The sequence below is a fragment of the Lathamus discolor genome, chromosome 8, assembly GCF_037157495.1.
Source record: "Lathamus discolor isolate bLatDis1 chromosome 8, bLatDis1.hap1, whole genome shotgun sequence".
Taxonomy (NCBI): Eukaryota; Metazoa; Chordata; class Aves; order Psittaciformes; family Psittacidae; genus Lathamus; species Lathamus discolor.
The window spans coordinates 1,596,139-1,612,685 of NC_088891.1; the positions used below are offsets into that span (position 1 = coordinate 1,596,139).

The 16,547-nt window shown below is 44.3% G+C and overlaps 1 protein-coding gene across 6 annotated transcripts; it reads right to left on the reverse strand.

Moving 5' to 3' along the window:
* Nucleotides 1-348: 348 nt before the first annotated feature.
* Nucleotides 349-15,759, reverse strand: KIF23 (kinesin family member 23). Of its 6 annotated transcripts, XR_010614512.1 has the most exons (25): nucleotides 15,674-15,759; nucleotides 15,435-15,504; nucleotides 15,221-15,349; nucleotides 14,385-14,490; nucleotides 13,912-14,048; nucleotides 13,150-13,259; nucleotides 12,429-12,599; nucleotides 11,442-11,483; nucleotides 10,906-11,018; nucleotides 10,641-10,762; nucleotides 10,014-10,116; nucleotides 9,614-9,693; nucleotides 9,404-9,523; nucleotides 8,878-9,037; nucleotides 8,190-8,357; nucleotides 7,801-7,958; nucleotides 7,263-7,436; nucleotides 6,388-6,567; nucleotides 5,716-6,021; nucleotides 3,750-3,980; nucleotides 2,962-3,044; nucleotides 2,581-2,662; nucleotides 2,387-2,461; nucleotides 1,524-1,734; nucleotides 349-1,124 (listed from the first exon to the last, which is right to left on the reverse strand). XR_010614512.1 is itself a non-coding variant. In XM_065688061.1 (24 exons), exons 1-24 carry the CDS (start codon nucleotides 15,682-15,684, stop codon nucleotides 1,109-1,111), a joined length of 2,940 nt encoding a protein of 979 aa, XP_065544133.1. In that variant the 5' UTR covers nucleotides 15,685-15,759; the 3' UTR covers nucleotides 349-1,108. The 6 variants fall into 6 exon arrangements, 5 of the variants coding, with proteins under 5 accessions (XP_065544133.1, XP_065544132.1, XP_065544134.1 ...); XM_065688061.1 differs by lacking the exon at nucleotides 1,524-1,734 and having other exon boundaries at nucleotides 2,391-2,461; nucleotides 15,435-15,501; XM_065688060.1 differs by lacking the exon at nucleotides 1,524-1,734 and having other exon boundaries at nucleotides 2,391-2,461.
* Nucleotides 15,760-16,547: the final 788 nt, after the last annotated feature.

Genomic DNA, 16,547 nt, shown 5'->3' on the forward strand with positions numbered 1-16,547 from the left:
AAGGGGGTTTAAACTACTTGGGAAGAAAAGCTTTTTCATACACTGGAAAAAGCTCAAAGCTTCAACACCTTTGACTGAGGCATTCACAAAACGCAACCAACTGCCCCTGAAAGCAGTCTGCAGACACAAAGATAAGGTTGTCCAAAACATATCCTGGGGTCATTACTGATCAAGCATATTATTATAATCTGCTTGATTATTATTAATCAAGCAGATTCCTTGGTTTAAACTTTAGATGCATCCCAAAAAATACCTTCATTGACAGCTCTGCACAAGACACCGTCAAAATGCTGCGGGGCTTACCTTAGGGGCATGTGAAGCTACAGCAACTAAGTAACAAGAACATGCTTTGTAAGAGCCACTAAAAAAAAGTATTTATTTTAACAGGTTTGCAGAGACAAATATAAAGTTCTCACCGTATCTGCGAGCAAATTACCCCTTTACCCTGTATCTACAGATGTAAAACACGAATTACTTACACTACAATATAAAGTAGGTCTGATGCCAAGTCACCATTACCTATTGTTTTCTTGCTTCATTACTATGAAAATTTGAAGATAGAAATGTTTTTTTACAAGCTGATTTGAGTATTAAATAATCCAAGGTAATTCTTCCAAGAAGAAAGCCATGTTACCAGGCTGGTGCTGGGTATCATAAAATAGGAAATGGCATAGAAACACTCTTAAAGTGCATTACTGCATCTAAATAAATAGCAGCATTTATGACTCTTTGAAACAGAGGACCTGAAAAGGGACAGTGACCAGAAGTATTTTGCACTATAAAAAGCTGGAAAAAATAAATGCAAGGCCAAAGCCTTGTGTCATTAGTTTATAAAGATACAGCTCAATACATACAAGACAGAAGGTTCTTCAGGAGTCCGGGGGGACAACAGACGAACCCCTGATATCTACTGAAAATACAGCCACGCACATGCTTCTTTGGGACTAGCAAGAGGTATCTCCCATTTAACCATTGCCTACCACAGGAGGTTATAAAAACACCAGCCTGTGGGGATAGCACAGCAGTTTTCATCAGGCTTATCATTGGCAGCAGAGATTACATCAGTCTGATAAAATCAAGAGGAATCCAATGCAGTAGCACATGAAGTTCATGGTTTTCTTCGCCTGAAAAGGAAAGAGAAAAGCCACAAATAACTTCCAGGTTTTACACAGCAGCAGTTTTCCTTAACAATAAATACCTTATTTACCCAGTCTGCTCTATACACAAGTCTCACATACTTCTTATGCTAGGAAATGCAACAATTTAAACTAAAGATATTAGCAGCAACCGTGGTTTTGACTTTGTTTTATGCTCACAACTGTGTAAGAAACAAAGGCTTAAAGTTATTAAATAAGCTAAAATAAATACAAGCTCCAACTCAATACACAGATAAACTAAAGGATATACTACAATATTACAAGGCTGTAGCAAGACAGCAAGTAGCAGTAGCCACCTTGAGCACATCTCTAATAAGAGATGTAATAAAGTATATGCTAACATGATGAAAGGCTCGTATTTGTCACCTTATCTGAAAGGGGGACACTTTCAGACACTCTCCAAAATACCCTTCCACCACAGTTCTAAACTTTCTGGGTTCCAAATGCAGTGAGTTTAGTTGATTTTGCCTTCACAAACACTCTCTCTCTCCAGCCCTTTCTCCTGCCGCAAAGGTCTTGCAAAACTGCCTTTTCTTCCTCTGAGCTGAACAGGAGGCCTCCAGAGCAGCGCCAGCACCTAGCTGCAAGAGGCCAAATCTGGATTGCATTCTGCTCTGCAACCTCTGGTTTAACAGAACTACCTTATCTGAAGCATTTCCTTTGTTAGATGTGAGGCTCAGGTGTTAACACCAGCCTTACAGACTGCAGGATCATTTGGACTCTTAGAAACTGGGACTGCTGGCTTGGTAAACTTCCATTCCTGTGTGCAGCTGCCACTGATCCCACCACATTAAAGACAGCCCTGAAGAATTCAGGCTGTTATCTATGCCTTTGAAGGGAAGGTTTCTTCTAGCACAACTAGAGCCTGGGCTTCTTAAGTAGGTAGGGAATACAGCTTAGCACTTTTCACTGCCCTGTTCCACTCTGGACATGCCAGGCATCCTACAGTTCCTAGCTTTTTGCAGCTGGGATGGCAAGAGATCAGACTCTGGCATTCAGTGCAGTAAGCAGAATATTGAGTTCTAAGAATTAAGTTGTCTTCTGGGTGGAGTCTCCTACAGGTCTATCCCATCACCAGCTTCCAACACTAAATGATCCTGCCTCTGCATCCCAAACCTAACTTAGGAAAGGCAGCAAGGTCAACGGGGAGTAAAAAAAGAAAGCTCTCCCATGTTAAATGTTACTAGGAAAGAGAACACAATCCCCCAGCCACAAAAGGAGAGAGGCACCTACTTGGGCTGAGCATGATGCTGATATCCAGGTCCGAGAGCTGATCCTGCCCTCATCTCCACTGCCACAGAGCACTGCCAAGACACACAAAATCAGTCTCTATCGCTGACCCCAAAACACAGTTATGAGCATTACCCCAAATTCTCATCCAGATCAAGCATGAGATAACCCCCTTTCTTCCTTTTTGGCTTACTCTGGTTTCCACATCAGTCCATTCCGAGTCTGCAGCATCCTCAGGCGGGTCAGGATTGGAAGGTGATGATCTTCGTTTTCGACTGAAAGCGTATGAAGAGTTACAAGTATGAAGAGTTACAAGCATTATGTATTTTGGCAGATTTTCATATGCAAGAGAACACATTTTATACTTCCTAAATAAAATCTTTGCTCTCAGCAGCAGCCCAGCCTTAAAAACAGCTCTAGTAGCTATAAGCCTCACCAAATTACTTTTACATGATTTCAAGTTAGATGTAACAACTTCCTGTCCAATCATTTGGACCAGAAGCAGTTCCATGTGCACTGCTGGAGTTACACACCTCCAGCAGCATCAGAACCTCAAGTTAACATCACAACTCACCCAGTTGGAGATTCCTGCTTCAGAGTCTCTATCTCAGTGAACTGCACAGCCTGTCCACCACCTCTGGTTTTGAAAACATCACCCTGGGAAGCAGAAAGCAGTTGACAAGGTACAGTCACTAGATCAGCACGATTGCTACAGCACTGGCTTTCACATGAAAACTGTTTTCATGAACACACATGAAAGAAGTGAGGGCTTTTTTTTTTTAACTCAAAAACAGAAAGCAATATTAGAAGGCCTGTGAGTAGAGGAAAAATGAATCAAAACCTTCTTGTTCCAAATTACAAAGAGCTCACAATTTGCCTTAGGTAAGTACAGTCAGCATTGTGGGACACAAACACTGCAAGTGTTCAAAGCCTGGGCTCTCACCAGTTTGCTTGTCAGTTGACTACGAGAAATTGTGTCCTGGAGCATTCGAGCATCCATCACTGCAGCAAGTTACTCACACTGCTACTGAAGGTGAAACAGCACCGCTCCAACAGGACTGACTCTGAAAGATCAGTCTAAGTCTTTCACTACAAATGGATTACTGCACTTTACTAGAGGAAAAACCAACACTTCATTACTGCCAGGGAAACTAGTGATTGGGTTAAACAGGTTTGTAATGGTTTATAGAAACTAATGACAAAGAACAGTATCGTCAGACACTAAAAGCTCCCTTGAAGGACAGAACTGTCAACTCAAATCTCACAGCAGATCAAGCCAAACACACCCTTTCACAAGCCAGTAGCACCAGAAAGGGGTTTGACAGGGTTATCACAAGTCCACAACGAAGGCATTTCTTTTACCTTAATGAGCTTAGTTTCAATCTCCCCATCAGAGGCTAGCTCCTGGTGCGTCAGCATGTACTTGTCACACTTAGCTAGCGCCTTTTCACTTGCAGCTGCCACCGTGATGGCATGAGGCACTTGAGGCTGCATGACCGTCTCAGTGGGCACATTAGAAGGTGGTTTATGATCCACCCATCTCTCCCCAGCTGAGCGGGACCGTCTGTGTCTGAGCCGAACTGGAGGTGCGCTCTGAGCAGAGTGGAAGAGAATCAAGAGAAATCAGCACACAGGAAAATCACTCACAGGGTATCATTAGCAGAAGGGAGCTTTGCAGGTCTGGTTAAGATGTGTCTGTAGGAAGATCAAAGCTTCCTTCCTCAAGTGCTTTCAGAGTGCATCCTGAAAGGCACCATTACAAAGAGCCTTGCAAGGACTCTGCCAGTTCCCATTTCTGGTGAATTTTAGCTGTTACCCAGTCTGTTGCCAATTCCAGACATAAGAAAGTCTCCTCAAGGAGGATATCATTATGTTTGGTAATGCTCCTCCCCAGTTTCCAAATCAAACTCAATTACTATGAACATATTAACCAACCACAAGAGAGAAAATTATGTTTCCATGGATGCATTCATGATTCAAAATGGATTTTTGGGGTAGCAAAGCAAGCAGGGTATGGATTCCCAACATCTTTAAAGGAGGCAAAACCTAACAGAGTAAACAGAGCAGAAGCAGCATCCCCTGTGCTGGTGCTATTGCTTCTCAACTCAGCTGTTGGAAACCCCTAAGAAGTTCATACATTTCCATTTGATGAACATTATTATTGCCAGGTGCTCAGGAAAATCAGAACACTTTGGAAACTCAGTTAAAAACCTGGGTCCCTTCAAGATCTTTGAATGGGGTTTTGAAAGAGTATTTGCAGCCTCTCTCTGCTCCATTTACATGCTCACCTTAGAGGCCTCTGAAACATGGTGAGCAAAACCACAAATGCAAGTGCCACCCACTTTATCTTCACATGATGAGCATCGATTAGGATTTCTTTGACCAATAGACATGAGATTGGCTGGACCCTTTACAGATAAACCTCTTTTAAGTCTAAAGCAGCTCTTCATCATTAAACATATATAGGGAAATGTGGCTTTCAGCAAAAATCTTCCATTAAAAAAAAGCAATAATTTCAATACATTTTAATTGGCATGGGCTTATTTCAGTTGATTTTCTTATGAAACCATTCTGCCAAGGTGCCTTGGAACTCATGTTCTAAAGAAAGGATGCGCTATTACTGGGCACATTTTGCCGTGGCACAGATCACAGCCCATTCTCTGCTGACAGCAATTCATGTATTAGTTAATTGGAATAGTATTTGCTTAAAAGCCTGTCCCTCACTTCAAAGGGCCAGCAAGTGACAGGAATTTTGAGAACACTCAACAATTAATCATACCACGATTAACTTTTCTCCTCTCAAGAAGCTCTCTAAGAGGCTGGGGTGTGCAGTTCTCTTTGATTTACCTGAGCCACTGTGACAGCACTGTAATGTGACAGAGATGCCACTGAATCAAACAATTGCATGCATTACTTTAATGAAAAGGAAGTCTCCCACCTATAAGCAAAGCCCCAGTTTTAACACAGATATTAAGCAAGGCTGGTCTAAGAGAGTTAACAGTTACACAAGTGAGATGTCTACTGGAAACAGTACTTGGACAGACATTTGCAGGCATGGCTCATAAGACCACCTTTTAAGCTGCTCAAACAGACTATAGTAAATTGCAGGCTGCAAGACAGGTTTGGGGAGACAGACACAAGTTAAAACACAAGGACATTTATAGCTAAAGTCTAGCTGGTTCAGAGTTCCTCACAGGGCTATCAATGCACCAGCAAGAAATACAGTAAGGAGGAAACTACCATCTATGTTAGGTGTGCTCAGTCGTAATGAGTTTTTGAGCCAGACTGAGCAACACTACTTCGAGCTTTTGACAGGAGCAGCACTAACCCTGTGGCATTGATCCTCTTCTATTTCTAGCTCATCTCTATGCCTGGGAAGCTCAGTGACTCCAGTCCAGCACATCCCTCTCCTTCTGTTTGAGATGTTATAGTCTCTATTTTGTTCTGGTTCTTGTTGTCTATTCCTTGCATTAGAAGTACCACTGGTAGGTTTGTGCGAAGGGGCTTTCTGCTCCCATTCCATAACACAGGATGCCACAGAAATGTTGCTACAAGAGTTAGAACGTCTGTGCACCCGAGGGTTGCTCACGAGCCGCTGGCTGTTAGGGACTTGAGTAATAGAGTTACTAGGAGGCTAGAGAGAATAGGAAAGAAATTAGTGAACACACAGAATTGTCAACTTTCAAGGCAATAAAACATTGAATACTGACAAGGTGCAGAGTGCCAAATCAAGCTCACGGGTTTGGAGAGGTATTGTGTTGCAGTGACAGCATTAAGAATCAGGCATTCTTCCAATATCAGTAGCATTAGAAGGTAGAAGCAAGAATAAAAAGCAACAATAAATACAACAGGAGACAAAGAATTCAAAGCAAGTTTAAGTCATCCAAATTCTGTGCTTGGGAAGTATTTTCTAGCCACTAAAGAGAAGGGGCCTGCACTTCAGTTCATTTTTATAAGCGTGCTTTTCCCTATATCGAGAAGTGTTTTAAAGGCAACATACAGGTGCTGGTGGAGGAGACACTGATCTCTGAACAGGCTTCTCTCGGTCTCTCACTCGTGAAGGCCTCTCTGGCTTCTCATTTTTTGGTTCAGTAACAATGGCCTTCAGCTGCTTCAGTTTTTCATCTTTAACCCAAAGTTTGTTCTGCATTTCCAGCTGTTTTGCTGCCACACGACGCTCCTACAGAGACATAGGAGGAAAAGCATGAAGTACCTCACAGGAAAGCACAAATAATGGTGCTGAAAGCTTGAAGGGAATTGCATATTCCACATGGAACAAAGTTCTTCCTCACTAAGATACAAGCTATTGGAAATAATGACATGTCAAGCCAAAGAAAGGCTTTGCAGATTATAAAATAATACCATGCTTAATTCCATAAGCATTTTGCTTCCTAAATTACAACAAATAGGAACGTGTCTATCTATAGTTCTAGCAATGATGCTGAAGTAATAGTCCTGCAGTAGAAAGAGTTAATCCCTCAGATTTCCTTTCCTTATTGCTTGTCACGTACTGAGCAAGACTTTACATGCGGAGAAAGGGGAAATTCTGACATGAGGCTTCTACTGACAACTGATGGAACAAGAGAATCACTTCTTAAGAGTGCCACAAACCCAAAAGAACAAATTCCACGTTTTGAGACGAACTGACACAGAGCTCAAGAGAGCTGCTCTAGCTGCATCAGAAGTCCTTGAGGACTTTATCGTATCATTGTACACATAGAAGTGTTCAAAATGTCTGAGTCCATAATTAAAAGCCAGACACACCTCCACTCTTAACACTACTATAGCAGAAAACCCCTCACATAACCCAAGGTGGCTGGCACGAGGCAGCATCACTCCATCACACATTACTAACAGATGTAGCAGTGTACTTACACACTCCTTCTCCCATTTCACACTGGTTTCCGTCACCATGCCTTGCAATCGTGCCTCCATCCTGCGCTTGTCCGAAGCCTGACGTTGCAGTTGCTGGCTCTTGCTTTCCAGCTCTTGCTGAAGATTACGCTTGTCTTCTTCATAAATTGTTGCAGTTTTCTCCAAGATATGAATCTGGAGGAAGACAGGAAGGACTTGCCAATGCTTCTTAGAAACACAACCACCTAAGCCCAGAATCACCAGTTCTATTTGACTGTTAACACATACTGGAATGCATCAGCTGTTGTACAAACATAGCCAGATAATGGTCAACATTCCACAAAGTTTCAGAGATTTTACAACTGAAGTTGCCCATCTCCATGTATTAAGAAAAGCCTCGCCTCATAAGAAAGCCATAAAGCATTCAGTAAGAGTTCCCCACAAAATACTTTTAACCTTGTTTCTAATACCCATCTTACAAGCAACTCCTGACACCAAGCAGCTTGCCCAATGACACACGTGCACTTGGTGCTTGGCTTTAGACAAGGAAGAAACTGACCTTGTATTCCAAAGTTTTTATTTTCTTCTCCAGGCGTTCCAGCTCCATTTTCTGCCCTGCTATGGTTTTCTCTTTTTCAGACAGTTTTCCTTGAATATAGTTTTCCTTGGACACAACACTGGAGTCAAATTCTTGCAGCACTGTTTTAAATGCATGCACTGCAAGGGAATCAATATATTTTATCTTCTCACCGTATCTCCACATTATCAAAAGCACTTCTGGCTTTCTCCCACCAACAATGCTTTCAGCTATTTCATTACCTTAGAAAAGGCTTTTTAAATGATCAATCAAGGCAAGATACATCATGTCGGACAGAAGATACAGGAGAGATCCCTTGAGTAGTAATAAGGGCACCAAAACTAACTTCAAACTGATGCTCAAACTCTTACCAGTTTTGGCAATCTCCTCTGACAACATTTGTCGTAGTTTATGGCGTTTTTCCAGGACTTCAATCACCTTTGGAAGTGTTTGATCATCATTAATATCCAATAGCTCACATGAAGGCAAGGGAGGAAAGTTCTGCAAAAGCAGTTCTGAAACAGCTTGCTCTTCTGTCTCTGTAAGATTTAAAGCCAAGAGAGTCTGTCAGCAAGCTACAGAACAGAAAAAGTCCATTTGACAATGCACAGCCACACATCATTCATTCCCGAGTATCATGAAGCAGACAGGACTTGGAATTATTAATGAGAACTCGAGGTTTTCAGAAGAGACGACAGCATTGAGACAAGATTAAATGTGACATTCTCAATTCATTGAATTATAATACCTCCAGGCTACTCCCGATTTCTAAAGGAAGCCCTAAGCATACAAAAACATCAAAGTATCATCCCCAGCACAATTTCCTTTCAGGAGCTGTAATAATAGGAGCATGGATTCAACTCATCACAGTAACACTTCCACAGTAACTAGGTTTATGCTACAAGTAGCACTGCGGGATGAAAATGGTGCCTATTGCAGAGGAGGCTCACAGCTAAGTTCCTTTTGCACATCCAAGGCTCAAATAATTTGTTTTAAAATAGCCTGAAATTCCTAACAGGAAAAAAAACTGCTGTAACCACCCAGTATTTTAGCATTTACCTTCATTTATTGGCCCTCCCCTCATCTCCAGCTTCCGTTGGAGCTCCTCTCTGAAGGCCTGATTCCTGAAGCGCCGGCCCGGTGTCAGGCCGCAGATGGGTCTGTCAGCAGGTCTTGCCACTTCAACCTCCTGTGTCATCTCTGCAAAGCGCATCACTTGCTACAACAGAACAAAAGCAAGCTGAACACCAAAACTAACCAAGAGGCAAGCCACTCTAAGTTGGAAAGTGATATTGTAGGTCAATAAAAGTATTAGAGGAGACATTATCAAGCTATAATCTCAACTAGATACCTTGGGATTGAAGTGGAGTATCCAGAAGCCTTCCCAGCCACACTTTCCTAACCTCAGCCCTCAAAAGGGACCATAAAACCAACGTACAGACACAGTTCAAGTTATTTTATACTTGATTAAATGAAGTGCCCAAGCAGCAGTAATTATTATTCCTCTCATCTACTCAGTTGAAGAATTCAGTGACAAACAGGAAAAAAAAAAGAGAGAACAAGGTAAGATCTGCAAGGAAGTTACCAGGCTTTCTTCATAGTCCTCAGCTTTAGGGTTAACGCACACAATCATACGCACTTTCCCTTCACCATCAAAATAGTTCTTGAAGAGATGAGTCAGTTTGGAATCTCTGTATGGAACCATCTGAAAATAAAGTACATGAAAGATGTAGTAGCCTTTCATTACACCAGATGTTTGCCAAGTCAATAGGTAATTTGATAAGGGGTTGCATACCTTATTTGTTCCATACATCTGGTTTTCCCGCAGGACTTCAATACATGTTCTTAATGTCATCAGTGACTGATTAATATTACCTTAAAACCAAAAAGAAAGCCCACAAGGCAAAACAATGCTGTAAGCAGCTTTTTGGATCACATTGCCAAACTATCTAGGAGTTCAAGAACAAATTGCCTCAATTTAAGTTCCATTTGTTACAGCTAATTGCTGTGATCAACTGAAGTATCAGAGTAACTGCTACCAAAAACTTCTGGTTTCCAAACTGAAGGATTTAAAGTCATCAAATCAGACAACAGAACATGACAGCAGGACACTTCAATTCTTCCTACAAGATCTTTTCTAGCAGTAGATCGAATAGCATATAGGATTACCAGGAAGTCTAAAGGTGGTTACATACCTGCTTCTCGCAACCTGTTCCCTTCAGCTTTTGTTCTATTAGTTCTTTCACTTCCAGCCAGATCAACTAAAGACAGCTGGCTTAAAGTGATCTGCTCTTTCTCCTGTTACAGAAAACAAATTACATTAGGCTAAGATCAGCAACATATTCCTTCTAACAGGGTGGGGAGTTCCCCCTCGCCTCCCAGACCTAAACTAGCATGCACACTTAAAAAGAATGCATATTCTGCCTTTAAATAAAGTCTGAGAGTGTTCCTATAGCCCTTAATGCAAGAAGCTGGGTATCACAAGCTCTTCTGGTGGGCAGGTTTAACAGATCCCCTCATCTTGGGCCACAAGATAGATACAACTGTACTCATTCAAATGCTCTACTTCTTAGATTAACAGGTTTTGCTTAAAAGCAGCAGAGGTAAAAGCCAAATAAGCAGCTTTGTGCTAACACCCTGTTTTCATTACAAAGAGAAGACTAATTGTGTTAGACTTGAAATTCAGTAACTTTGATTTCCTTCACAATGAAGTTGCTAACACTCAAGACACAGGAATGGTTTTGGTGGGCTATGCTTTATGGTTCATTGCCTTTTCTAACCTACATGCACACACACACACAGAGTTGTGCCCTGGAATTCACCTGCAGCACATTGTCTCCATCTGCATCCAGCGGTGCCTGAGCCAACTTTATAATGAAAACACTGTGAGAGCGACTGGATTCTCGATTCAGCTGAGTGTTTGCAATCCGCCTCTTCTTTTGACCTGTTTCGAACAGAAACAAGCCTTCCAAGCCCCTGTTTTACCTCACAGGCTCACCATCTGGCAAAGCCATTCTGTTTTCAGCATGTTAGGGTAAAGGATTACACATCTGCGCTGCATTTCAGAAGTTATAGTCCAAGATTTACCTCGCCAAAACACTTCAAAAGCTTCTTCTGTAGATTTCACCTCTACTTCTGTGCATCCTGTGACATACATGTTGTGATTCTGGTCCTCACGAAGTATTTTGGACTGTGGAGGTCTTAAGGACAGGGAGGAAACAAAAGAAATATACCAAAAACTCAATTCTGGTGGTGTCTAATACATTGTCATGCAAATGTTCTTTTGTTTAAGAACAAAACTCAGACTGAATATGTCAATTATCCATACAGCAGATGGAAGAGGAAGTACAAGTACATGGACACACACTCAGCCAAGATTAGTTACACTTCAGCTACTGCTTTAATTTAGAAGCTACGTTTAATTGCAATTCTTACTAGAAATCATGGGTTTGGGTGGCAGCTATTGTTTTTCTACATGCACACAGAAGCAAGATGGCTTCAGCAGTGTTCTATGTTTGCTAGGAAAGCAAGAAGAGACAGAGAGCCAGTCAAGTTTGCTTTCTGCTTCTACTGAAAGGAAAGGTCACTTTTCAGTATTGGCAATAATATTCTTGTGCACATACATAAAGTCACCATTTCGCACAGGAGTGTTGCAATTGTTCCACCTACCAAAAAAACAGGGTTAAAGAAATATTAAGTCATTCATCTTGTGTCTAAAACTCATTTCATATATAATAGACTGCAGTTTCCGTAAATAGAAATCATCCAAGATTCCTCATAGGCTGATTTTTGGATATTAGCAGAATACTAAAGCAAATAATTTCATACTTCTTTAAAAAGCATTCCCAAAGATTCAAGCCCTTTTCCAGCCAGTGCCCTGGAGACAACTCCTGACGTTTTGCTCTAGTTAGTCTTTGTAAATCAGCCAACTCTTTAATTAACACATGTACCAATGGGCAGGCAGGGGGGTTGCTTTAATGGGTTTAGGATTAAAACCAATGTACCCAGAGTCTGATTTGCAGACTGCTTTTTCTGACAGCCTCAAGATTCACTGATTTTAGAATCAATTTTAGACATCAGTCGAGTACACACCTTCCCCCAAAATATCAAGAATTTATGAGACAATCCCTTTCTAGTTTCATGGGAAGCTACTGGCATCAAGTGAAATCCCATGCAAACTTGCACTAACTATAAATCAACAAAACGGCAACTTCCACCCAATACGCTGTTTTCCAGGAAAATAAAGTGTCAGCTAAGGAATGGCTGACTCCAAGTGGCAGTCGCCTGCTAGGAATAGTACTCAGAAAAGCATGAAGAGATTTAGAATCTCAGTGGGATACAACGCACTGCCTAACAAATTAAATATTTGCATATTAATCTCCTCTTATAACAGGGAAAGGAGTGCCAAGTCTTAGCAGCAGAACAACCATCAGCACTTGGCACACTTCAATACTATTGTCTGGCCTCCTTTGCCATCACCTTTTTCATGTGATTTTTTAAATGATTCCCGTGAATTGAGCCACATTTGCCAAGACTCCAGCTGCAAAGACATATTGTAGCTCCTGCAAAAGCACAACTAAAGTAGGAGTAATGGTATTCATAAAACTAACTTTGGTTTTATAGGCTCAAAGGGAGCTTCCTCCAGGAGGTCATATATGTAGTTGTTGTAGATCTCGATATAGGAGACAAAGACACTGTAGACATTATCTTCATCAACATCTTCCACTTTGCAGTGATCCTGCACATTGATCATATCTGCGAATTCCGGATCGATTTGTCGCCTGTTGGACACGCACAAGAAGTGATTGTAATGAAGCATCCGCAGCCAGTGACAAGGCAGCGAAAAAGCAAATCTACTGACAGATACATGCTTTGAGTAGGGAAATGCTCACACCAGCAACTAATGACAGCACATCCAGTGACACTGCATTAAAAAAAGCAGTGTGAAAATTAAGTAGATAAACTCCCATCTGACACTGCTGGACGTGGTGTCAGCAAGAAATGCCTTGCAAAATCCCAGTCAACATTCCTATCCTCCTTTCACTACTTTGCAGAATATCCCCAGATTTAACTTCATAGCATTCTTGCCTGGTAAATTCACTTACACTTGGGTTAACAGGTACAAAAAATAGACTTCTGTCACCCGATTCCAAGTCTTTCAAACTAAACACTTATACCTCAAACCACATGCAATATCCTAACTTCCCATTAATATTTGTCTTTATTTTTTTTTTTTGAAGGGAAGGGTAAAGAGACCAAGATAAGCTAAAACCACAACAACAGAATAATACAGGAACTAAATCCATTCTGCTTGTTACAATAGTGACTTACTTGCCCGATGGAGTTTTTGGAATAGGCATGGCATCTCTTTTCTGGCGCTCTAATAGGGCATCTACTTCACACTGAACATCCACACCGTTCTTGTCATCAAGCTTAAAAACCTGAGCAGTGAGTATGTTTAGACAATACAACAACAAGCATTAGAGAACATAAGTGTTGGGCAGCAAACCAAAGTATTTGATCGAGCTGTCTGGCACACACCGTGTCTAACTCGCATCATGCCTCTCACTAGCATTCTGTCTGCTAGCTAACGTGAAGTATATCTGACAGAAACCAGGTATTTCTGAGATAACAATAATCCATAGAAGCTCCCAGGCTGCACACAAGCAAGGAAAAGACTTGCAGTATTATTTCCAATACACTTAGATACCAAAATCCAGATGTGTTTGACCACAAGGAAAGCCTCACATCTATATTATTTTAGATAAGGTTTCCCGTGGCTTTGTATCCTGCGGCTAGATCTCGGTCCATAACCCAGAAAGCTTCCTCTTTTCTTTATTAATTAAAGAATGAGCAACAATTATAAGGCCAGCCACACCATACATCTTCATGGAATATCCATCCTAGTTACCAAACCTGCCTCTTGAGCCCAGCTCCTCAAATCTCAAGGATGTGGGTTCTTTGTGGCTGGTTTTCTTTTTAAAGTGCTCCAGCTACAGCACTCAACAGGAGACACTTGGAACAGAAAGGTTTAATAATGGGTTTAAGCTGTTGCAGGCAACAGAGTGGAGAATTCAGCACAAAACCACTCACAAATCGCTTGGCCTGGAAGGGTCCTATGCTGTTGAAGATCATATCCAAACACCGAGGGAGAAGTCCTCCATCACCAGGAGATCCTGTCATGGTGTGCGTTTTCCCACTGCCTGTCACACCATACGTAAAAAGGAGACCTAGAAGGGACAGGAAAATTAATCCTGCTTCCTGTGTCAAGAAACAGCTCTGTTATAACCACACCCCCTGCCTTTCCTGTGTTGAATGTATTTGGGAAAATCAATGGCTCCTTTTAAACAGTTAACAGTAAAGTAACACACAAGGATAAATGGGTTTAGATGTAGTTAAAAGCAAGAAGAGCTTCCAAGGATGCTGAACCACAACTATTCCATGGCAAACAAGATACACATGTTTTTACCCAGGCAACCTAAGAAACCTTGAGACACATGAAGTCATAGTAACATAACAAACTGCATGGCAGACAGGCAAGTGGCAGAGAACAAGTTCTTGCTTACCATTTTTCCCACGAATGAGGTCTTCCACTAGAGGCTTAGCCACCACGTCAAAGAGCTGCTTCTGAACAACGAGGGTGCCAAACACCTCTTTAAAAGAATATTGTGTCTGGAAATAGAAGATATATCATTTTAAGCCTTCATTTTTCCTGTGCAGAGTTGCACAGGTCTGGCTCTGGCTCCCCATTCTACACATACGGCCAAAATCCTCCTTTTCTAGGAAACATCTGCTCAGGATAAATGAATCCTTAATTCATTCGTGTCTAGTTCAGTTTAGAGCTGGTTTCTTTCAATTAGTCCTTCAAGAAATCTACACATTTCACAGAACCCCAGGCTGGTTTGGGTTGGAAAGGACCTTAAAGCTCCTCCAGCTCCAGCCCCTGCCACGGGCAGGGACCCCTTCCACTGGAGCAGCTTGCTCCAAGCCCCTGTGTCCAACCTGGCCTTGAGCACTGCCAGGGATGGGGCAGCCACAGCTTCTCTGGGCACCCTGTGCCAGCGCCTCAGCACCCCACAGGGAAGAGCTTCTTCTCACTTCACTTATGCTCCTTTTACCCTTCCTCTCCCCTGCAGAAGAAGCCTTTTTGTCTACAGAGAACAGATTGGATAGTTAAGGCAATGGGCAGCTTTGCTCTAGGTGGTTTTCTGGGTTTGAAAATACACTTCTCCAACAGCAGAAGCTGCTGATTTGCATACTAGAGATGCCACAAGCCAGCACAAAGCACCGACAGCAGGGTGAAGGACCTCAAGCCTCAGTTCCAGGCTGGAGAACATCCCCTCCAGCCCAGCCCCAAGGCGAGGTCCCCCACCCCGAGCTCTTCACCGACGCCAGCCGTTACCTCCCGGTACTCCCCGTTGCGAAATATCCGGTATCCCTCGGGCGGGTGGATCTGCACCGTGGTCTCATCGATCACCTCGATGCAGCACTCCTGGTCCGGGCGGCTCAGCGGCCTCACCCTGCAGTACACCTGGGCAGGGAGCGAAGAGGGGCACAGGGCCCGCTGTGAGCGCAGCCCCGGAGGGACCCCGCAACCCTCGGAGCCCCGCACTCACCCCCACGGGATCCTTCACGCAGGGGTTCGAGGGCTTCTTCGGCACCGGCCTCCGCGGAGTCTTCATTCTACTGAGGGAAGGGGAGGCGTGAGCGGCCACCACGGGCCGAGCCGTCGGGCAGAAGCCGAGGGGAGAGGGGAGAGGGGAAAGGGGCCGGGGCCGAGGGGAAGGGGGCCGAGGAGAAGGGGGCCGGGGCCGAGGGGAAGGGGCCGAGGGGAAGGGGCCGGGGTCACACTCACGCTGCCTTCATGTCGCGATAGGAGGCGGCCGCTACTGCGCTCCCCCTCAGCCACAACCGCCACCAGCGCGCTCGCCGCGATTTAAATCTAACCAATCAGCGCGCACGTCGCAGAGCAGCGCGGCTGCGTAAGGGCGTCGCCGGCCCCCTCCCCGCCGGGCAGCAAGCGTTGCTATGACGACGCCATCGGGTGCGTCCCGCAGCGCGGCTGCCCCCTGCTGGCCGGGCGGAGTCGTGGCCCGGAGGAGCCGGTGCGGGCCGCGCCCTGCGCCAGCGCCCCCGGAGCGCTGAGGCCGAGCGGGGCCCGGGCACGGGGGAGCCCCCGGGGGCTCGCTGCGGCCTGGGGCGAGCGCGGAGCCGCCGGTGGGCCCGGAGCTCGGCCGTGCCGAGGCCGCGGTGCCCCGCAGGGACCGGGAGCGGCTCTTCCGCCCCTACCCCATCCCCAGCGGGAGCGCCCTCCTCGCGGGCAGGGGCACGGGCAGAACGTGTCGGCAATGTGGGCCGGCGGTCACTGCCTGCCTGGAGCTGAGCCCGTTCGGTGCCGGCCTGCAGGAAGGGCTCGGCCGCGGAGCAAGGCCGGGACGGTGGAGGTGAGAAACCCGGCCGCACGGCTCCATCGCAGCGCTCACTTGGTGCCCTTCAGACGGGAGGCTGGGGGGGAGGATGAAGTGGCTTGGGTTTAAACCCTGGGCAGCAGCTCTAAAGGTTTCGGTGCGTTGAGCTCAGCCTCCCTTAAACCACAGACAGGCCTGGGTCAGGGCAAATTAACTCAATTCAGCCCCTTTACCCCCGTAAGGGAAAAGTAAATCCAAAGCAATGCCCCCACGCTGGCTCCAGTTCTTTACTGTGAGCACTTGCAGGAGCAGCGTTCTGCA